At 26.6% G+C, this 23439-nt stretch overlaps 2 protein-coding genes across 2 annotated transcripts in view; one reads left to right on the top strand and one right to left on the bottom strand.

The window, feature by feature from the left end:
* The window catches only part of LOC107436738 (exportin-5-like protein Ranbp21), a 43213-nt gene extending 26056 nt beyond the window's left edge, over positions 1 to 17157 (top strand). The window contains exons 20-31 of the mRNA XM_043051958.2: positions 1630 to 1748; positions 2222 to 2322; positions 2472 to 2544; positions 4123 to 4259; positions 5760 to 5854; positions 7537 to 7583; positions 10553 to 10644; positions 11624 to 11757; positions 13937 to 14041; positions 15170 to 15382; positions 16542 to 16628; positions 16973 to 17157. Coding sequence (XP_042907892.1) covers positions 1630 to 1748; positions 2222 to 2322; positions 2472 to 2544; positions 4123 to 4259; positions 5760 to 5854; positions 7537 to 7583; positions 10553 to 10644; positions 11624 to 11757; positions 13937 to 14041; positions 15170 to 15382; positions 16542 to 16628; positions 16973 to 17119 — 1350 coding nt within the window. The 3' untranslated portion in view covers positions 17120 to 17157. The remainder of the gene's footprint in view (positions 1 to 1629; positions 1749 to 2221; positions 2323 to 2471; positions 2545 to 4122; positions 4260 to 5759; positions 5855 to 7536; positions 7584 to 10552; positions 10645 to 11623; positions 11758 to 13936; positions 14042 to 15169; positions 15383 to 16541; positions 16629 to 16972) is intronic.
* A 4572-nt stretch (positions 17158 to 21729) lies between these two features.
* Positions 21730 to 23439, bottom strand: LOC107436743 (beta-1,3-galactosyltransferase 5-like). Its single transcript, XM_016048534.3, has one exon. The coding sequence runs from the start codon at positions 22909 to 22911 to the stop codon at positions 21811 to 21813; it is 1101 nt and encodes a 366-aa protein (XP_015904020.2). The 5' UTR covers positions 22912 to 23439; the 3' UTR covers positions 21730 to 21810.

The following is a 23439-nucleotide window of genomic DNA, read 5'->3' as shown; positions in this document are numbered from 1 at the left end:
GCATTAGTAGGACTTCTGTTATTGCAGATTATACGACAAATAACTTATATTATGGTTGTAAGATGTTACTTTTAGCAAAATGCATGCTGCACTGGAGTCATCTGTCAGACAGTTTCTAAGCAATGCTTTAATGTTATTCATCTTTGATGACTCACAGGCGTAGGTGGATGAAAATATGGTTAAACCTGAGCCGGCTTCTTCAAACAGTTAAATGTGTCTGGTAACGAATTCCATGTTTCCAAAGCTTATGAAACCTTTTCTTTTTTTTTGCCCACCATGCTTGGACCATCACCAATTGTTACTGAAACAAATTTTTTCAAACTAATTTCTTTTTCACCAAGCAAAATTTTAATAGCCGTACAAATAACTGTTCCCTTTGAAGCTGTTAGCAATAATATTATCGCAATTAATTCTTCCTTAATGACATTTACTACCGAGTATCGAGCAAAAACAGCTAAACATGCATATTTAGTGACGTTAGTACTTTCGTCAAGACATAGTGATATAAAAGGAACAGGGTTAATGTCAATTTTTTGTTGTTCTATCGCATTTTTGGCCAGTTTTAAGATTCTTTCTTTTATTGTGTTTCTAGATAAAAGAGTATCTTTGACGTGCTGAATTATCTTATCTTTTGTATCAAAATCATCAAAAAATGAGGCCGCGCATTCTAACCCGGCCTATTTCAGAAACTCTCCCTCTTGGAAAGGTTTACTATGCCAAGCAATGACAGCAGCCGAGTAACTTGCCACACTTCTATGATAATTTTTGCCAACATATTTAATCATAGAGGTCAACTGTTTATTTCTGTCATTCATTGCACTTGCAATTAATTCCTTTTGCTGTGGTTCACTTTTTTGATTAACGAATTTGTGATTTGTTTCAAAATGCTGTTTTACAGACGATCTTCTACATACCACTGTTACAGAGCATAAGACGCACTACTTTGTTGCCTGTTCTAATCATGCAATATTTCTCAGTCCACCAAGCTGGAAATTCTCTGATACACTTACTATCTTGCACTTTTTGTTTTTTTACTGAACTAGCCATATTAAATAACAGTTAAAAATTTTAAATGTAACACATGAACTTAACAATACATTTGTGACAACGAAATTGATTATTATGCTATGCGTCATTAGCTGTTGTAGCCCACAATGTAACTACAATAACAAACTAGCGTGCTTCGTGCTTCCAAATACTCCGTAACGAAGGATCACTCGTGTACGTTTCATAGCAAACTTTGTGATAGGTGGCGTACCCAAACTATTGTATCATTTGCCATTGGTTCGCCATCCCAGAGATTAATATTGTTGTAATGGGGATAAACTAATTTAGCCTATTTTTTGCTGTTATGATGTAGCATTATTAGTAAAAGCAGTAAATCTATTCTGAATGATCTTCATTATTTTTTTTATCACAGATTATTGAGACAAAAATTTTAAAGAAAAACTTATTCTGCATTCTTTTGAGTTACACAGTGTCTTTTTTTCCTTACTTTCTCTCTCTTTCTTTCTTTCAACTACATTTTAAGAATGAATCATTTTCTTTTACCATTTCGCTTGTTGTTATGGCAAAAATACTTATCTAATTTGACTTTTGTAAACAAAATTACTTTAAAATATTTTTCAGGTTGCTAAGAAGGGAAATTTTATACATCCATTAAGTGAATCAACCAACTCAATTTACTACAGAAGTCCTATAGCTGAATTTTTAATTCCCAAGTTACCTCAAGTTTTCCAGTTAGCAAAGTGAGTTCTTTAATAATAATTATTAAGAATAAAGGAAATTTTATTTGGATTATTGCTTTTAATGGAATGTAATAGCTGTATATATATTTATAAGAAGTAAGTTGATCTTATTAACAGTAAAAGCATTTTGTGCTCAAGTAGGCTTATGATAAAAAATTTTCATGTACTTTCTTTCTACCTTCAAACTGATCCTTGCACAAAAACATGCTTGTTTCAGTTATTTAATATAAAAAAAATATTAATATGTAAAGTTATTAAGAATAATCAACTTAAAATTATTAGGTAAATGTCTTAATCTCTCTCAGTTTCTTATAGCTCTGAAAATTTTAGTCTTATATCCTTTTATCTGATTTATTGATCTTGGACAGGCTTATATTGAATGTATATGGGCTAAAAAAATGTCTCTTGATCACCAAAATTGAGAATAAGCTCGTTTCTAATGTGCTGTTATATGTGAGTTTTTTTTCTTCTAGATTACTGAATTCTATCTATAATCCCCAGAATCGACAAAAAATCCATCCAAGTTATTTACCCGTTTTAGGTGCTGACTTAAGAGATATGAGTGCCATATTTGGTAAATATATGTTTCTTTTTTTAATTAATTCGTAACATTATTTTATATTAGATTACAACTACAACTTTTGTAAATTTTCAATGCATTTGTTCTAATATTTCTGATGTTATCTCTTTTCAAACTTTTATTCGTTAATTGATATTTTTCAGGTTTGAATTCTCCAAAGTCCAGAAACCGTGTGACCAAAATCAAAAATTATATTCTAGACCTAAGTCAAACTTGGTAAGTTTCTAATGTTTTGAAACATCCTTCTTATTTTTGACAAAACCTGTACATATATCATTCAAAAACTATCTACTTACCCATTTAAAAGTTAGAGCTTTTATTTAACAAGTGGAAACAAAATATTTTATTATTGATTTATTTAATCTAAATTTGAACAGCTATCTATTATCTAATGTAACATTTCAAAAATTCTTTAAAGTATTAAAAATATTTTAATTCACATAATTATATTGTAATTATTTCTAATTTATCTGTGAAATAGATCTTAAATCAGCAGGTTTTAATATATTTCTGCATTGTTTAATTATGAAAAACAATGTAACAATCTTGCTGTTATTTCATTAATAGTTGCAAACAAGACATCCTGCTGAATAATATTGTTTTATGTGTCCTATTCCTTGTTATGGTTGTTTTCATTTATGTTTAAAAGCTTTAAACAGTTTTTGATATCCCTGTCATATAAAAATTTAAATTCTGGATCATTAGATGCTATTGAAAATATTCAATTGTGACTGTAATTTTAATTAGATTTGTGTTTTTGTCTCAAGATCCTGCCTATATTGAGTGTGTGTTAAGTAAATTAACTATATATTGAAAAAGTTAATGTGTGACTGTGGAATAAATTTTCTTATTGGTGTACGTTTGCTAAACCGATGATTAAAAATTGGTGTAATTTCAGGGTATTTTGAAGACAGGAAATAGGATACACGTTTTTTAAATGAGTAATTTCAACGTCCATCTTTATAATATGCTTATTTAGCATCGTTAAGTAATAGTTTTGCATTTATATGTTATATTTCTATGGTATGGAACTTGCAGCAGAGATATAACAAAACATATTTGTGTTGTTAAGTTATAGTTTGGTATTATCCCAATATGTTGAGATCTACTTGTGTACTAGACATTTATTTTTTTGAAAGTTGAGTTTTTTTTAGTTTTGTTCTTTTAGTACTACTGTATGGTATACGTGTGCCTGGTATACCTTACACTGTTATTTTAAAGTTTACTGCCACTGCCCAGTATTTATTTACCTAGTATACACTACACTGATGTTTTTTTAAGGTTAAGTGCAATTGTAATTGTCTGGCATACCATGAACGCTGTTGCTTAAAACTGACCATAATACAAGTGAACTTCGAATTTCATTGGATTGCAATGTTTGATTTTATTTTTGACATCAGGTGCAGACGCATAATAAAACAGTTGCATAACATTTGGTATAGATCTGCATTTTTTATGAAATGCACCTTTTGTGTTAAAAAGTATCCATAATGCAAGTGAACTTCGAATTTAATTTCAATATTTGATACCATCTCAGCTTGTGATGAAAGTGGCGCCAAAAGTGGTTGGAGAGAGAAAAAAAACCCATTCCAGACCTCATATTGGGTGCAGAGGCACAACATATCAGTTCATTTTTTTATTCATTCAACTATTTTAGATATAAAATTTTAAAATATTTATTGTTTTAAATTTTTGATTGCCTTTTTTTCATTAAGATTTTTAATTCTTGAGTTAATTTATGTACTTTATGACTGTCCTTGTCCAATTTAGATTAATCATTCTATTTTTTTACAGCATTACAATAATGGGCACATGTGCAGAGAGTTGTACAATAGATTTTTATATGATTCCTAATCTAAAAGATATGTTATATGACAGTCTCTTCTTCAACATTCAGCATGTTCCTGATACAAGACTTAAACACCTCATTCATATCCTTTCTTTTTTTAAAAAAAAGTATTAAAATTTATTTATAGTTGTAATTTTGTTTTAATAATATTTTTATGACTCATGAAATATGAGTAAAATTCAGAAAGCAATAATTTATTGTTTAGCCATTGAACTGTGACAAGTTAAGAGTGTTATTTCCTCCTGTTATGGAGGTGTGACAGAGGGAGAATAACATAATTTAACTTTTATTTCTTTAGTTATTTTTAAAATGGAACTAATTTTAAATATTTATCTAGCTAGCAGTACCTTTATAATTATGTAAAATACAAGGTCCTCTCTATATTAAAATTTTAGCAATCTAGCATATGATATTTTCAATTCTCTATTGATTTGAATTTTTTTTTTGACAAAACACTTTCAATTTTATTCTGCAATTAGCATTTTTTGAAAATTCATTTAGAATTATAAATCTGTCCATTTTTGATAAATATCTTTATTATTGTGTAACTTTTGTGAAGAAATCTTTTCGCTAATATCTAAATTGGTTTTCATTAGTTTAAACAATAATGCAATTAAGCTTTAAAAAATTTTTAATCAGACAAATATGCAGCAAAATTACCTACCCATAATTACAAACTGAATAATTTTATTATTTTGCATTTAGAGAGAAAAGAATCTATTCAAATTCTAAAAATTTTCGAGTCTGTCATAACAAGTTTATAAAGAATTAAAGAACATCAATAAAAAAAAAAATCCAATATCTTACCTAAAATTCAAGATTGTAAGGAAAGAGGCCTCTTAAGTAAACAGGAGTCACTTGGTCTTCTTGTATTTCAGTGATTGTTTTTATATATTAGAGACTTAATAATAATTATGCTTACTTAGACAACAATAATCACTTAATTCTAATCAAAGATTACATACTTTGATTAGAGTTTAGTGACACAAGGGCCAATCTAAATTCCTTTCAATCTTTAGCAATTTTCACCAATCATATCTTTGCTATTCATTAAAGATTTTTTCATTTAAAAAATAAAGTGTTGAGGCATATTTGATATGTTTAAATTATTAGCTTTTTTTAAAAAAAATATGTTATTCTTTAAGTAAATTTAATTCTTTGTTATTCTTTCCACCAAAATGTACAAATAGTTCAAAACTTCAAATTCTTTCCTGACTCCTGAAAATTTTGAATTCTTGTAGAGCATTATAATAAACCGTAATTATAAACTCACACAAAATATTTTTAATTCATAGAATACAATTTATTTTATTTGTTAAATCTTAAAGTGAAAAAGTTATAGCATCTTACATCAATTTAGTGTTACCATTTAATTAAAAGTTCTAATAATTTAAAACCTAATTCACTATCAATAACTCAATTACTTAAATCAGTAACTTAATAACAATTTAATCCAGTAACTATTAAATTGCTGATCAAAAATGTTAAGGTATGTGTGTGTATATATTAATCATTCCTCAAATTTTTATTTTTTTTACTGACAAATTAATAATTGTTCAGATGTATCCTTAATTGTTTTTAAGTAGCTTTTTGTTACAATTTTCTTTGAATTGTCCTGGAACTACAAATCCAGATTTGATGTCTATTTTATTGGCTTATTTCACATTTATGCTTCAGGTAAGATTTCACTTCATTAAACATATGTTAATAACCATTTGCCAGAATTTAAAATAATTAGTTAAAGAGCATGTTTTAGTCTTTTCTTTATTTACACTTAAAAATTTTAGATAAAAAAAGAGAATTTTACTTACTCCATGTTTAACCAGCAGAGAATTATATGAATGTGAATTCATCTGAATTATTTATAAATATTTTTTGTTTCATTTTATTTATAACCTCTTAAACCTATTTAGTAAATTTTAAAGTCCAGGTATGTTTTTTAAAAATTTTCAAACCTTTAATAATAACCTTTTAAAAAGCTGTAAATAACTGACAATCTTAAATTTAGATAGATAAGTTCAATCGAATTATTTCAATGAATAAAATAAAATAAGAAATATTTTAAAATATAGCTTGTATTATTATTATTAAATTTAATATAAAAAAGAGGTAAATATAACTCTAACTAAGAGAGTTCATATAACTCTCTTATAGTTAATATGGGGAAATTATAATAGAATTTTCTCTCCTTAAAAAAATTATTATCTGGAATTTAATAAAAATTGAAATATATTAGTGTCTTTCTTTTACTAAATGCCTATTCACTGATAATTTTGTAACCAATTAATTTCATTTTCAACTTATCATTTTAAATAATTCAGATTTTAAATAATAGTATGAAATTAATGTAACATCTCATGAAAATTTTGTATTGTTTAAATATTTAAAACTAAAAGAAATTTCTTTTTTGTTGTTAATTTCTTTTTTGCTTTTTATATTTATTTATTTTAATTGTTGCTAAATTCGAATACATCAAATTTCAGAAACACTTATTAGAACTACATGAAGTTAATGCAATTTTATTTAAACTTAATTCTTTATTGTTACAATGTTATCCGTAAATTAATATTAGTTGTTTTTAATTTGTTTTCTCACAAAAATTTATGAAAATAAGTTATTTAATTGTTATTATAATTTTTTGCTATTTGCTTGTTTGAAATGGAACAGAAATTTTTTTCTTTTCAAATTTAATTTTCTTCAAAAATAACAGTTGTAATTTCATAATTTTCAGTCTCTGACTATTTGTAAACAGGGTCACCTCACCAAATGCGATAAAAGTGTAAATTTGGCAAATAAAATTGCGCTTTGGCAAAGGATTTTTTCCACTGGAAAGATCTATATTTAACTCATCAAAATGAATTTTTCTAAACAAAGTGTTTTTTTGTAGATGTACTGCCAATTAGAATTAGGTCTAAATAATATAAACCTGAAGCAAACTACCATAAAATAGCTTTGTGTAGGAAAAAAAATTAATCATAAAAATTGATAAGCTTTGCATTTGGGGAAGACTTTTCAAAAATTTACGAATACTTTTGATATTTGGCTAATAAGTTGAAATCCTTAGCACGGGCCCTGAGTTATGAACAATTTAGTAAACTGGTAGTTCTTATTATATGAACATTCAATGGAAGTTTTTTTAATGCTAATCAAATTTACTCTAATAATTTTCATTATTATTTCTTCGTATTTATAAAACAGCTTTCTTTTTAATTAATTCAAAAGTATTATGTCAGTGAATTAATAAATGTTAAACCAGAAAAGGTGGTTAACATTCCACCGTTTATTATTTTATAAAAAGAAATTTATAAATGTTTTTGTGCATTTTTTTTTCTAATAAGAGAATTCTCCTTTCTTTATAGAAACTAACTTCTTCATGGAATAAATTCAAATTAAAATATGGAAATAGGTAATATAAGTTTTTAGCAATTTGGTACATTTTATTTTAAAACTTTGAATTCAACTAAGAAATTTCTGAGTAAATATGTTCAATAAAACTCATTTTAAAAATTTAGTATTTCTAACATCTTTATATTACAGTCTATGGTCTTTGGTACGACCATTCTACTTTAATGATCCTTCCATATATTATAATAATCCATAAAATCTCGTTTGCTATTCTACAGATGCAATGTTATTTTAACACCCATTATGAATTCCAAGATTACCATTTATTCAAATATTATTTATGACATTCAATATAATTTCTGAAATAATGATTATAAATAGTGTTAAACTTTTTGGGCTTTCAAAACAAAACAAGACAAAAAATCCTTCTATTGAGAAGGGAATTATTTGTTATAAAGCTTTATTATGATACAATAAGTTTGAATAATTTTAGATTATCTTTGAAAGAAAGAGACTTAACAGGAGCTCTCAAAATTCATCATTTATCATACAATATTAAAATAATTTAAAATAATACAATATTAAATTGTAAACTGTCTCGTACATATTCACAGTGCTGATTGTGCTCCAGATTTCCGGATTTTTCACTAACAGTGATTCGGAAGTTTCCGGAGATCGAAGGTCCAGAAGTTTCAAAAAATCATTGACCACAGAAGTTTCCGGAAATCAAATTTTCAAAAGTGAAACTTAAGAACACAGTTTATTTTATTTGTTTATAAGGGAGAGCCGGAGAGATACTTTATAAGCTTATATTCATGATTAATATTCATTCTTTATCAGTAAATAGTTGTTATAATCATAAACTCTAGAAAGAAGGACACATTTGTAAGTTTTAATTACTTCTCCAGGTCGTCATAGGTATGTGTAAATGGTATAGGTATATGTAAAGTTTTAAATATATTTTAAGTAAACTAAGAAATATTGAGAAAAAGTTTTTAAAAAAAACTTTTTAAAACTTTTTTCTAATTTTTCAATGCAAACTTTTTTTTTTTTTAACAAAAAATTTTCTGGAATTTTGACTTGGACTCACTATCACTTCTGTATTCATAAAGTTTTAAAAGAGATTCATTTATTACCTGTGTAATTTTTCTTTTAAATGAAGCTATTCATTTATCAATTATATTTTTCTTTTTTGGCAATTTTACTTATTCACTCTTTTGTGTAAAATTCTAGTTCCGCTCGCTTTCATTTTACTTTTATTATTCACACTCTTACTTATTTTGCTAAATCATTGCATTTAACTTTGGAATTATAGATAATTTTACTTTAAATCTTAAAGTTGTTTTCTTTAATTCCCACACAAATTTTCCTTTTACAATTTTACCAGCAAAAATTTTCCCCATAAATAACTTTTTTTTTTTTAAATCAAGGATGAACATGTATAGTTGTATATTTGAATTAAATAAAACAAGCAATGCTGTTTATTGTTAAACTATCAATTTAAACATTCTTACAAATTTTTTGACAGCATCATTTTGCATCAGTTTTTCATATTTAAATTAATCTCTGCATTATATTTGTACACTCTCAATATAGCAACATCCTGTTATTGGGTCTTTTTTTTTTCATTTTAATAGTTAGACCTGTAATTTTTGGCTTCAACTGTATTAATTTAACCATTTACAAATTACATAAATAAGTCATTATAAAGTTATTAGAGTTCAAACAAGATTATATGTTTTAAAAGTTTCTTCCATGTTATTATTTTCTAGAGTAGTAATAAATCTTTATCAAAACGCTGTTTACATGGTTACAGTGTAGCATTAAAAACATAACCTAAAAATAACAAATTACTCATTTTAATTGAAAATTTGTTCATCCTTAAAAAATACATTTTTATTCATAATTTTTTATTGTAAATCTTTGTCAGTGGCATAGCGAGCAAGGGAGACAAGAGTACTCTCAATACAATATATCTGTCCTTGGCTTTCTTTTAGTGATTGCTAATTGCAGGAAAATCGAATTCCAGAATAAAATATTTTTCTCTTTTATACTCCCAGTTTCATTTGCTAATTACGAGCCCTATAGCTTCTTTAAATTTTTATCCAATTTACCTAAAAACTCAGTAGGAAATCTATTATTATTGTAGTTTGCTTTGCTCATAGGTTTTCTTTCGTTTCTTTTCTTTTAATGACAAATCAAGGACACATTGAATGAAAAGTATCCTTATAAATGTTACTCAATTAATTAGACTAAAACAATAAACTTAATCAAAAGCATCTAGATGTAATCAGAACTATGTCAATATCATACATTGTTAACTTTAAAAAATAATCAATTGAAATACAATTTATTGAGTTAAACTACTTAATTAATTTGACAAAAACAATACGCATGATCAAAAACATCTAGATGTAATCAAAGCTATGTCAATATCTGTCATGCCTCCATGTTGTGATGGCGCTGTCATCAAGGTAGATGTTGTAAAAAGACAGAGGAGGGAATGCTCTGATGGAGAGCGGAAGGGAATTGTTTAGATGTCTTGGTTATATTAAAATTCTAATCCTTTACCTTTATTAATAAATGTTTCTTTTGTGTTGTAAATTGGTTGCCATTTTTTGACCAATTGTGTTTTGGGAAGTATCTGAGTGAACAAGGGAAAAGGAGGAAAAATTATGCGTAATATCACAATATCATACATAGTTAAATTTTTTAACAAAAAATAATTGCAAATGTACAAAGTTATCGAGTTAAGTGGTTTTAAAATACATAATTTAAAGTTTTAAAATCTCATTCAGTGTATTATTTAACAATCGGATGCCAAGTGTGGTGAACTTCAGCTTTAACATAATCTAAAGTTTTAAATGGTCCCAAAGTATAAGATCAAGCTGTTAAGGACCGCAAAAATTTAGTTTTTTCCCCCCAGCATTGTAAACTTTAGTAACATCTCTGATCATTGTACAAAATATATTTTTTTAATACTGAGTCTTGCTTATTTAAAATACAATATATTTCTTTCGAATTATCTAGCATAAAATACGAGGAACAACAAACAGAAGATGAAGAAATTATTGAAGATCAAATGAACCGTCAACTATCCAAAACGCACATTGATTTTATAAGTATGAAAAAATTCACATCTATATCACTATCTTATATTCTGTTGAATTTTTACTTTGTATTGATATTTTCAGTGTTTCATTTATTTTTATGAATATATTTTTTAGTTGCATGTCATAGTTGTTGTCAATTTTACGGTTATGTAAGTTAATAAATTGCAGAGTAAGGCCTAAGTGGTTCTTTAAAAAATAAGTAATAAAAAAGAATGAGAAGTTTTCAATGTAGTCCTCTCTAGACTTTGCAGGGCCCTGGGCAGAACACATTGCAAAACTTTTTAAATGTATTTATTAAGCAAATGCCAGCCATTGACTATTAGGTCATGAGGCTTACTTTTGAAATGCTATTATCTTTTTCTTAAAAATATTGTTATAATTAAAGTAAGAGCATGCTAAAAGTAATTATATTACAGTATTGTATAAAACAAAAACAATATTATCATAAGATTAAAAAAATATAGAAAAATACAGCAAGAATTTTTAAAAAATAATCATAAATTATAAAAATGCTGATTAACATTAAGGCATCAATTTTTTTTTGTGATAACTCCATTAGAAAAAATTCCATTTTTCTCTTTTCATTATTATTTTAAACTTTATTTTAGAATAAATTTACTTTTCATACATAATCATATAATTATTTAAAAGAAAGTTAATAATATTGTTCAATGCGATTTTATCTTCTAGAGAATAATTTTTTTAATAAGATTTTTAGTTAAATTTATCTGACAAGTTTCTATCTTACACACTTTTCTACTAAATATAAGTTATAATGTATAGTAATGAAATATTTTTCATGCAAAATGATAGTGTTAAACGTTAAGCTCCTAGTTTCAGTTTTTATTAATGAAAAGACTTAATGAAAGAAAAGATTACTGAATAAAATTTCCTACCAAAATAGAGCAAGTTCGCCTAGCTGTAAATATAATATATATATATATACATATATATATGAGATATTACATTATATACTTGTATTTTGTAGTTGATTTACTCACTAAGTGTGACAAACATTCTTCTCTGCAAAATGACTCGATGGAAGATGATGTTAAATCAACAAATTTCAAATTTAGCAATAAAGCACTTTCTCCTCTTGGAAATGCACTATTGAATGCTGAGGTATTATCCATTTTCCTCTCTCTTGTTTTGTAAATTTTAACGAATTTGAATTATTTAGTATGCTGGCATATGTGGGAAATTATTCTTTTGAGAAATTATTCTTTATATTCATGCAAGTAAAACTATTATATTTTTAAACTTTTACACTTACACTCTCATGTGATCTAACATTGCATCAAGTTACTGAAAAAGGCATTGTTACATTAAACATTACAAATTGAGTTTATTTTTAGTAAGTATTATAAATAATTTCTTGCCATTAATTTTTGTAAAAAATGTTTTATTTTATAATCATTAACTTAACTTAAATGAGCTCTCTACTTAAAAATTCACAAATAAGCGGTAGTAATCTAGCATCTTATTAACATTAGAGTATTTTCTTGTAGTTCGCCTTTCATGTTCTATAAAAAAACAAAATAGGCAAAAATCTATTATAATATACTTTTTATTCAGTTCAAGTGTACCCTCTTTTATTAAGGGTCTTATACATTCATTATGATAAAAATATGATAATATGGCAACAAAAAAAAGTAACTAATAAAAGTAGCATATAATGGTCAATATACTTCGACAGTAGAAGGAACTCCCCTCGCCACTAAGTTTAATGCCATCCGCTGCTATGGAAACAAGAAATGTCGCTTTTCAAAAATAATATCTCCTCTCTCCCCTAATTCCCTTTCTCTCACTGACTTGAGTCAAAACCTATCTTAAATATTGACCCAATACTCCTACTTGAGCCTTGATTGCTCAAGGAATAGAGTGTTTGCCTTTCAATGAAGTGAACCAGGTTCGAATCCCAGCGATGGCTGGTCGATGCGAATTGCCCATCCCGCTTTCACTGACCTCAGTGCTGACGTAAAATATCCTCAGTGGTAGATGGATCATGGGCTAGAGTCCCCTTGCCATCAGGCTAACCGTGGGTGGATTTTGTAATTTTCCTTTTCATGTAATGCAAATGTAGGTTAGTTTCATCAAAAAGTTCTCCAGGAAGGCAAATTTTTCCCAATACTTGATCAAGGAGTTCTGTTGTCTTCTGGATTGGGTTCAAATTCACAAGGCTACAGCGTTGAACATTAGTAGCCATAAACCCAAAAAATTGTGTCTACTGTTCAACGATGGTTATAAAATACCCTTACTTAAGATAGTTAAGCCTCATAACCATTGCTACCATAACTGCTTTCATATGCATGATATGGGAAGTTTGTTCTATAGGTATCTCACTGACTCAGGCTTCATGCAGCCTTCTATAATTAATAAACTCTGGAAAAAAAGTTTTGAAATGTGGAATTTAGCATATTATCAATGCATGCAATAAGATGAATACTAAATTAAATACTTTTGAACTGCAGCATATACCACCTAAAAATTTATCTGATCTGATACTTCCAAACAGTTTTTAAAAGTATGTTGTGCACTTAGCTCACCAGAGAAATTCTGAATTATACTTTAATTAGAAAGTTTAAACTTTAAGGATAAGCTTTAATTATAAAGACTTAATTTTCATGTGATATATAATTTTGATATTTTGAATTAGTAATATTCTTATTAAATCATTATTTACATTTATCTGTGTTTCATTTTCTAACATTTTTGTTGGCAATGAAAATCAGCTTCACATGGTTTTAGAGCTAACAGTTCAGTGAAACATTAAAATCTTAATATTATTTAAAAATATAATGTACTTACACTAACATCATTTAAAAATATGATTTTAATTTTTGTTAAGTATTATTATTAGGTCAATACCAAAAGTCTACTTGCTTTCCAGAAGAAAAAAAACTAAACTATCTCATTTTAATGATTGAAGATTTGCCTCGTTTTCTAAGTAATAGCCTGTTTTATCATTGTAATTTTTTAGATCTTGTGCTAGTTCTTGTGAGCTCTTGTCATACCAGCTCCCAGTCATGTTCTGGCCTCACCCCATGGAAACAGTTCTTGACTATGGGGTGGTCTTTTTAACTTTTCTCAAATTTTACATTAATGATATCTTATCAATTTCTTTTTATATTTCCACAAATAAAACCTAAATTACATTTGGTGTTGAAAAAAGATTTCTTTACTTTTATTTATTTAAATAAAAATTATTGTGTGCATTATTTTTTTCCCTGCATATAGTTTTTGTGATATTTGAAATACATAAATATAAGAAAGTCTAATTCATAGAAATAATTTCTTTTAGGATATACGAACTGTGATAATATGCACTGCTTTCAACTCATTACAGTGGCTTGATTCTTCACTCAATCTTAAATCAATAATGATTTGTGAATTAATTTTCAAGCAAGTAAGTTTTTTTTTTTTAAATTCTTTTTTATACTACTTAATTTTTATTACCTTTAGTTCGATTGCTTTGTAGCCTTGTTTTAAATGCAGAAATAGAAATTCAGTCAAGTCCCCTTACAATGAAAGCCTTCTACTGTGGATTCCTACTTACAATGAAATTTATAGCTGGAATGTTACAGTAAAAATATTCTCCATTCAATGTAGTTGCTGTCTCCTTTCAAAGAAATTATTATTTGGCCTTTTTTTTTATAGTTTTCAGGATTTTTCAGATTTTTACCTTGATTTTCATCATTTTTGAAATAAGTTAGAATTTCTGTGCAACCAATTCACTATTGCGCATGCCTGTTTCTGAATCTCCTCGCATTATTCATCATTCCAACGATAATGCATATTAATTCTATGTTAATCTTTAATAAAACAATGCAAAGTCAGGAAATTTTTCAAGTGAAATAAACATTATTACAATGTCAGTAACTTACTATTCTCCAAATAGATATACTGTGTTCACTTCTAAGCATTTTACTTATATCAAAAATTCAAAATGACTACAAATTTATCTAAATCAACTAAAAATTTTAATTAATCACTGGAAAAATCTGTATAACAAAATTTTTACTATGGTGTATTTTTTAGCTGGAACAGAACCAACCAATCACTTTTCATTACAGAGAGACTCTGCACGGCAGTGAATGAAATTATTATAATTTTGATTCATAAAAGTATTTTGTCATTTCATGACAATATAAGATATTCTAAATTTATTCTGGGGATTAATAATTTCAAAACACTTTCATTCAGCTAAAAGTTCTACTACTATTATGTATGGACAATTCATTGACTATTATTAAATATGTATCATTAATTGACTACACTATTATCATTAAGAATTATGTTTTCTAATGTTCCTACATTTTCCTCCATTTATTTATTTTTTTAATAATTTTGAAGGAAAAAATAATTATTACAAAATTTTATTCAAATAATTTTATGAGAACTTTCATTCACCCCATAATAATAATTTTTTTTGACAAATATTACATATATATTTTAAGCACATGATTTATGCACAATCCTAAATCCATTGGTTAAAGTTATTTACCTCTAAGTGATTTTTACCTTTAATTTATAGCTTGCTGATAAAAGGTTAATTCAATCCATTCAAGAAGCTACTTACCTTCTTCAGAGTGTTCTACATAGCATCAAGGAACTTGGACAGCATGAATGCAATCTTAGTGCTTTAATAGGTTTTGGTATTACTATCTATCAATCATTAAAGCTCTTATTCCCTGACTTGAGTCAGGTTCTGCAAGATTCAACTAATTGTAATCCTTCTAGTCTTGATGTAAGCATTTTCTTTTAATTTAATGTTAAGGATTATGTTTAAACTTTTGTTTTTACTGACCAGTTTATAAAAAAATTTTAATTTTCAATATTTTAAGTTTTTTGACATTTTGTTGCCGTTTCTTAATAATATTTTTAGAATGTCTATAATATTATACAAATATTAAAGATTAATATGTGTATTGTTCAAAGCTGTTCAGCCATGGGAAATAAAAAAGCCACAGTTTAACAGTCTTATTTTTGAAGTAAGGCTTCAATTATAAACTTTATTAATATTATTTTGCTGAAAAGAATTGTCTGGACTTAAAAATAAAATAAAAAATAACTGAAATATTTTTTTTTCAATTTATAATTTTAAAAAAGAAAGTTAATTTCTCAAGATTTATCTACTTATATGAAAAATTTTAGAAATAAATGAATAATTCTCAATTTTTGCGTAGATTATGAGAAAATACCGTATTTGAGTAATTTTTTTAATGATAAAACAGATAATACAGATTACAAACAATTTTCTTTTTCACAAAACTGTGGTGTAGGCTTTTCTTCATATGAATATTCTTCACCATTAGCATAGAGGAAGCTGGCTAAAGATGGATAAAACATAACCTAACATTCATGAATAAATGTAGCTTAGTCACATCTGTTGTAAAAATAACCTGTTATTCACTAAAAAGCATTATTTCAAGGGAATATTCTCCACCGTTTTCATGCTTAGCATAGAGGAAAATGGATAAAACGTAGCCTAACATTCATGAATAAATTTAACAAAAACACAACTGTTGTAAAAATGGCATATTATATTCACTAAAAAGCATTATTTCATCTGAACATTCTCCACCATTTTCATAATTAGCATTTAGGAATCTGACTAAAGATGGATAAAACGTAACCTAACATTCATAAATAAATGTAACAAAGTCATAACTATTGTAAAACTAGCATACTATTCACTAAAAACATATTTCATATGACTACTGAAAGTTTGAAGAATATCCTTGAGTGTAAATATTCGAGTACGTGAACGATATTCTATGTCGGTATAATTAATGCATATATTATGCTCATAAGTATTTTCTTTCATTTAATATTTTCAACATTGTTTAAATGTTTTAAAAAGTATTTACTGACTTATGTTTTTGTTTTTCTTTTTCTTTATACAGAAGTTGAATGATCTTTTGAATAAAATTCAACCACCTGTTAAACCAGTGAAAGAAGCTTTTAAAAATGTGGTTCAGAAAATCATTGGGGTATGAGATATTATTTGTTTACTTTAGATCTGAAAGAAAGTATTGTAAAAAGGTAAAAATATTGCAACAAATTATTAAAAATAAGTATGTAATTTAAAAATAAAATAATTTTAAACGAGTTTTTGGATTGTCTCAGAAAGATTGAAAGATATAGTATTTCTTTTAAATTCAACCATGGTGAGTTCTTGAATAAAAAATACTTATTTATGTCAAATGATTTTGTGAAACTTGTTTTTAATGGAGAAAGATGCACTAAAATTTAAAAATATTTTCACAACACATATGCCAGATTAAAAAAATTTAAAACTCAAAAGTACTTACAACAATGTAATGTTTATTTCTAGGTTAACGTTGGTCAAGAGTACAAACGGAATGTAGTAATAAAGAATTTAAAGAGCTTCCAACTACCACCTAAAGAAAAAATATCATTCCTTGATAGTACTGATGATGTTGGACTTTGTAATTTATTCATACCTTTTAATGAAAACTAAACATTGTTTTGTATGTTTAAAATTTTTTTATAATTCTCAACATTTGTGTATATTATCATTAATCATCTGCATTATTTTGGAAGGAAAAAATGGGCATGTCTCCGACATCAATTTTTGTAAGAAATAATCAGCAAAAATTTATTTTAAGATCAGTAATTTTTCTCTTTTTCCCTTATTGCTGCTAAAATTACCAGTTTCATAAAAAACGAATGTTAAATTTTGATTTTGTATTTAGGCTTAAGTATTAAAACCCTGTTCAAAATTTTATTTTTAAAATGGCAATGCTTTGCCATTGTTTTACTTCAACTGAACTCATGTCCTGTAACATTTATTACACTCATAAGTAGTCAACAGGGTGCGTAGCATTTTTAAAAAGGTGCTTATTTTCGTTTTTTAAAAGCCCTTAAAGGTGCTTTTTTCATTGGGTGTTTTTAAAAAGTGCTTAATTTTCCCTATTTTAAAATGGGGGTTTTCCTATACCATGCTGATTTTTGCTAAGAATTATGCAGAAAGACAATGTTCAATTCAGCGTTTTCACAATTAATTCAACCCCAATCTATTTCGTTGCACCGAAGCGTATGAAAACGCCATTCGATTAACATGATTCAAAAATTTTGACAACTCTCAGAAACAATGACAAAAAGTTTTTCTTTTTTTTTGGCATGACGATTAAAACCAGATAAAACCGTCAATTGTCAAAAACTTTCCAACCCTACCTAAGTATGATATTTTTTTAAAGTGCTTAAAAATATTATTTGAGTGCTTAAAAAGTGCTTAAAAGGTGCTTATTTTTNGTCAATCCGAAGCGTATGAAAACGCCATTCGATTAACATGATTCAAAAATTTTGTCAACTCTCAAAAACAATGACAAAAATTTTTTTTTTTGACATGACGATTAAAACCAGATAAAACCGTCAATTGTCAAAAACTTTCCAACCCTACCTAAGTATGATATTTTTTTAAAGTGCTTAAAAATATTATTTGAGTGCTTAAAAAGTGCTTAAAAGGTGCTTATTTTTTGTTGAATAATTTGGCTACGCACCCTGAGTCAATCAGATTACCTTATGGCATTATTGCTAAAAATGTCCCTGATAACCAAATGTTATCCAGATCTTATTCTTGCCACAAAACAAAGTTTTTTTTTAATTGACTTTATGAATTTGTAATTAATTGCTGGCTCGAGATCATTCATATTTAATTCTTTAAGTTATTTTATTCTATTCATAGGACCAAATCTTAGAAAATTTTAATGATTCATAATTTGAAGGGTTTATTTTTGAGAGAAGCTATAAGAAGCATATCTCTTGATTGTAATAATTATCTTTTGTTGTCTAAAAGGTGAAAATTCTGTATCCGATTAAAAGATAAATTTCCTCTTCAAATTAATTCAATTACACACTTGTATATATTTTTCCCTGTTTTATTTATTAAAGTATTACAAATGACTGTATTAGATAGGGTGTAAAAATTGAAAATATTGAATAAAAAAATTTTTCAACTCATTTATACAAGTTATTAATTCTTATTAAAATTACAACTGAATTTTCATTCTTGTTCTTAAGCATTACAGCCTATAACAGGCCAAAATGTACAGCCTATAACAGGCCTCTTAATTTTTCTCTATCTGACCTTATAGTTCCTTATCTTTATTATATTACCGTTGTATGAACAATTATAAAAATTACTTTAATCCTTTGTCTTTTTCAAATTATAACTTAAATTAACTATACCAAATTAAGTTACTAGCTGATCAGCATATTTAAAACAGTTTTCTTGATGGATTAATTTTATAAAATATATATACACTAATTTATATAGTGCATTAAAATGAAATAAAGTAAACATGTATAAGGTTCTTTATCCTATGGCTATTGATAAGTTTTGTTCCTTCTATTTTAATAAATTAATCATTAGATGAAAATGAAATTTTTCGCGTGGTTAGTTTACTTTTATGAGCTAATTTTTATGTTTAAGTTATTTGATTGAAGAAAAAAAAACTTTTTAATTATTATAGTTTTAGCCATCTTACTAATTAATATAGAACTAAATTGATATCAAATTAGTAGTACTTCAAAAATTGCATCTTAGAAAAAAATAATTTCAAACTGTACTAAATTACGAATTGTACATAAAAATATCTTCTGCTTAAATAATGTAAATAGAGTAGACCTTCATTACTGCAGTAATTACAACCTATCTTGTATAATCCAAATCGAGATTTTGGATTTCACAAGCAATGTCGTTTGTTTGTTTTTTATCTATTTTTATCCTTAAACTTGGAAAATCATGTTTTTTGTTTATATTAATAATTTTATATAATATTTAAGTTAAATTTAGAAATTACTAATGTAGATTATGTTTAAAAATATTATTGTGAAAATTAACACTTTCAGCAAATCTTATTAAAACCATATTTTTATTAATTTTTCTTGCATAAAACCTGAAGTAGTCATGCAGTACAAAAAAGTATATTTTTATTATTATTATTGTGAAGTTTCATGCAGGGCCGAATTATGGCAATATATTATTAAAATTAATAAAAGAAAGAGTAATTGTTCCACTTTGGCTTACGAAAGTACTCAGATGAAAGAGATTCGAATGTGTGCTGAACTTGTATATCTGTTTCTATTAATGTTCTTTATTAAACACCACCTAGTATTTTTTTTAATTTGGTTTTTTATTTAACAAATATCACATATTAATCGTTTCAACAATTTTAGTTAATGTAATTGATTTCATTTTTAATATTTTCAGAGGCTTAAAATTTAAGTTCTACAAAAGTTATGTTAATCTAAATCCACAAAAATTAGCAAGAAACTAGTGGTATAAATCAAGAAGAAATTTATTCAATAGCAATTTATAAATTGAAGTGTTATATAAATAATCAGTCATTTAACTAAAAAATCTTTTCAATTAATCATGGTTTTTGTTTTATTCAATATTTGGTACACTCACTAACACTGATTTAATTTCTTATCCTGAATGATAAGCTCTTTAATGTTTTCAGTTTTCTTCTATTATTTATACATAAAAAAAACATAACCTTAATTTTTTTTATATATATTTAATAATAAAGTCATTATCAATAAAAGTTTTTATACCGAAGAGTGATCTATTATTACTTTTCTAAAGCTTTACTACATTCCACGCAATTGAGACATCTAATTTCAAAATCACATTTTTTTTTTTATAAAAAAAAAATCAGTTATATATAAAAATTTATGTTGATAAGCATAGATTTGGAAGGAAAAATATTTCATTGTAATTTTTCTCCTGTTTTTTTTTTTATTATTATTATTATTATTATTTACTTTTATTTATCCTTAAAAATGTCATAGACATTTGATGCATGAAAACAAAGATAAATAAAAAAAAATCAAAACCATGATTTTGCTGATACTAAGAAATATAAAATGCTTGGTTTTGATTAAATTTTGATCCGTTTGTTTCTTGATAGAATTTTGTTTTGACTAGTATCACTTGCATTTATCTTTCTCTCCCTTTTGATAAATTTATCTAGTAATGGAACTTTTGAAAAAGCATAAATAATTTATCTATTGAAATTGCTCTCATCTGTACTTAAAACAAAATTCAAGATAATTTTTTCAGATATGCTAGTTAAAGCTTATCAATTTGTAAAGTTGTATCTTAAAATAATTTCAAAAATATCCATACAAAATTTAAACTAAACACATGTAAAAAAGATTGGTCTTTGTTATTTTATGTTTTTTGGCCATTTTGAAAATTATTTTATATAAAGCATCATTTTATGAGTTCAATTTTTTCCCTCTCTATTTTATTAGTAGAAATATTTTTCTTTCCATTACTATATAACTTCATTTGTATCTTCTTTAAAAGATAATTAATTCAATTACTTTTTCAAATTTAATATTTAAATTTTATCAAGATTTGATGGAAATAAATGCATATCATATTAATTACTCACCAAAATACTCAGAGGTGTATAACTCACTGAAATTCTGCTAAAAAACGCATTCCAATAGATACTTAAATTAGTTTTTAAAAAATTATTATATTTAATTATTTAAATATATTCAAAATTTACTATATTATATAGTTTTTTTTTGCCAATAGTTTATTGAGCAGATTTAGAACGACATATATAAAGTTCTACTGCCTCTATAATTTTTTAAAATAAATTCAAAAATTATGTAAAGCAATAAAATAAACTTATCCTTCTAATTAGTTAATTGTTTCATTGCAATATATCAAATTATTTTTCTTTTTTATTTAACTTATAATAGTGTAAATTTTATAGTATATTTGAAACTGATAATTTGTTTAAAAGCTTTGTTCACTATATTTAGCTTTTTTATAGAGTTAGCTAGCTAGTTTATAAGCTTTGTTCACTATTAAAGGAGTAAACCTTCACATTGCCAAGTTTTTGAATCCACCTAAACAAAATTTATGTATCAGGGAATTGTTCAGTATCATACTACTAGATAAAAAGTAATATTTGACTATATACTGAATCTTTTCAAAGCATTTAGTAATTATTTTATAGGGCTAGAGAACAGCAGCAAAACAAAAGTTAATTTTTCTAGTCATTATTTTTTTAATGTATGCAAGTGATTTTAATCAACACTATATTGAAATGACTATTTTATTTAAACAAAATTAATTTACTAATAAATATCACAATCATGAAAAAAAATATTAGTCATGAAATTCTATCGATTTAAAAGTTTTTTCCTATAAAAAGTTAAAGGTATCAGCTGTGCCCTTCCTCTTACCGTTGTAGATGATGTTGAAGGTCTAGGAGTAGTAGTTCGGTAGTAACAACACTTGCAGTCTGCAACAAAACAAGTTAAAGATTTCTTATGCGCCCTCCTTATTAACTTCAAATCCCCCCAAGTAGGAGCAAACATTTTATCCCATTTAAAATCTGTTGCAGAATTGCACCATTCTATCAGTCCATCACTTTCCAAAGCAAATAAATTGTTTAATCTAATCAGTTTTACATTCGCCATTTTTCTGACTTTACCTGTCAGGTGAACATCATCCACCCAGAAATAAGGTACTTTTTTTACAGACTGATAAAGGCGATGGGCCACTTTTGGTGTCGTCAGGTAGGCCCATCCAGAGCAATAATCTTCAAATATGTCTGATGAATACTCTGTTTTGGAAACATACCATTTGCTAACTGGATCTCTCACTACTGGCATGCTTTTCTGATGAAAGCATGCAATATTGTTCTTCAAATCACCGTACTTCAACTTATTTTGCATGTAATCCATGAACTGGTAAATGTCTATGAAGATATCATCGTCCATTTTAAGTACGAATGTACTTTGGTTGCAGTTGTTGGATACCCAAGACAAACCCATTGCGTGTTTATAAGTTAAATTGCGGTATGAGTCGATAAAATTGCCTTGAATAATATCCCTATTACGATCATTTTCTTCATCTATTTCTCTCTGCAGGTCTTCATCAACAGCAAGAAGGAACGCTAATTTAACTATCGGAAATTGTTCCCCTGGATTTCCCCAGGTATCGCGAATAGTTTGGCGATGTTCAAAATGATTCGCTGCACTGTGAATTATGACCAATAAATATATCTGTTCGCTACATATATTATTAGTGATTCTGTAGTCGAAATCGTAATTTTCCAGCTTTGTTCTGATTTGCGGCACAAAAGAAAATTTTATTGCGTTTGAAATAATGTAGTTTGCTGTGAAAAGGAAAGACAAAGTAGTGAGGCTTGCTGCTATTATTAAACGTTTTAAGTTGCACAGATTATATTTTCCATTCAAATGGATAACTTTAAGCATCGTAGTGCTTGAAAATGTTAATATGTATCACATATTAAATCAAAGAAATTAATATATTTTAGTTTTAAAAATACACTTTCGAAAAATCTCTTTAACACCGATAAGAAATTTCATTTTCACCTCCGCAAAAAAGACCATAAGTTGTGAGTGGGTTTCAGTTTAGTCACGTGGTAAGTTCGCACGACACTTGATTGGCCAGAGTTATTCTACTTTATTTGGGAGTGACCCGTTTTGTTGATTTTCATTTTTGGTGTTTTACGAAACTTGCTTTTAAAGAACCTTGGAGCGGTGATTTAATTACCCCTGTCATCATATGGCGGGGAATAATTTTCGAGAATTTTTTTTTCAATGGTCTACTTATATAAAACTTCGAATATTGTTGTCGATATTACCGATTATTCTTGTTTTAATTTTTGATGTCCCACTTCAAAGTTGTTCTATTTAATCTACTTCAACATCGAACTCTCAGAGAAGCTACGCAAATGAGCTAAGCTCTTCCGAACTTTTTGTTATTTTATTGCTTCTTAA

This window comes from Parasteatoda tepidariorum, chromosome 1, assembly GCF_043381705.1.
Source record: "Parasteatoda tepidariorum isolate YZ-2023 chromosome 1, CAS_Ptep_4.0, whole genome shotgun sequence".
NCBI classification, from domain to species: Eukaryota; Metazoa; Arthropoda; class Arachnida; order Araneae; family Theridiidae; genus Parasteatoda; species Parasteatoda tepidariorum.
This window is presented reverse-complemented; position numbering and strand designations above follow the sequence as displayed.

What these genes read in the sequence shown, in the direction of transcription:
- LOC107436743 (XM_016048534.3), bottom strand. Translation starts at nt 22,911, where the DNA reads ATGCTTAAAGTTATCCATTTGAATGGAAAATATAATCTGTGCAACTTA.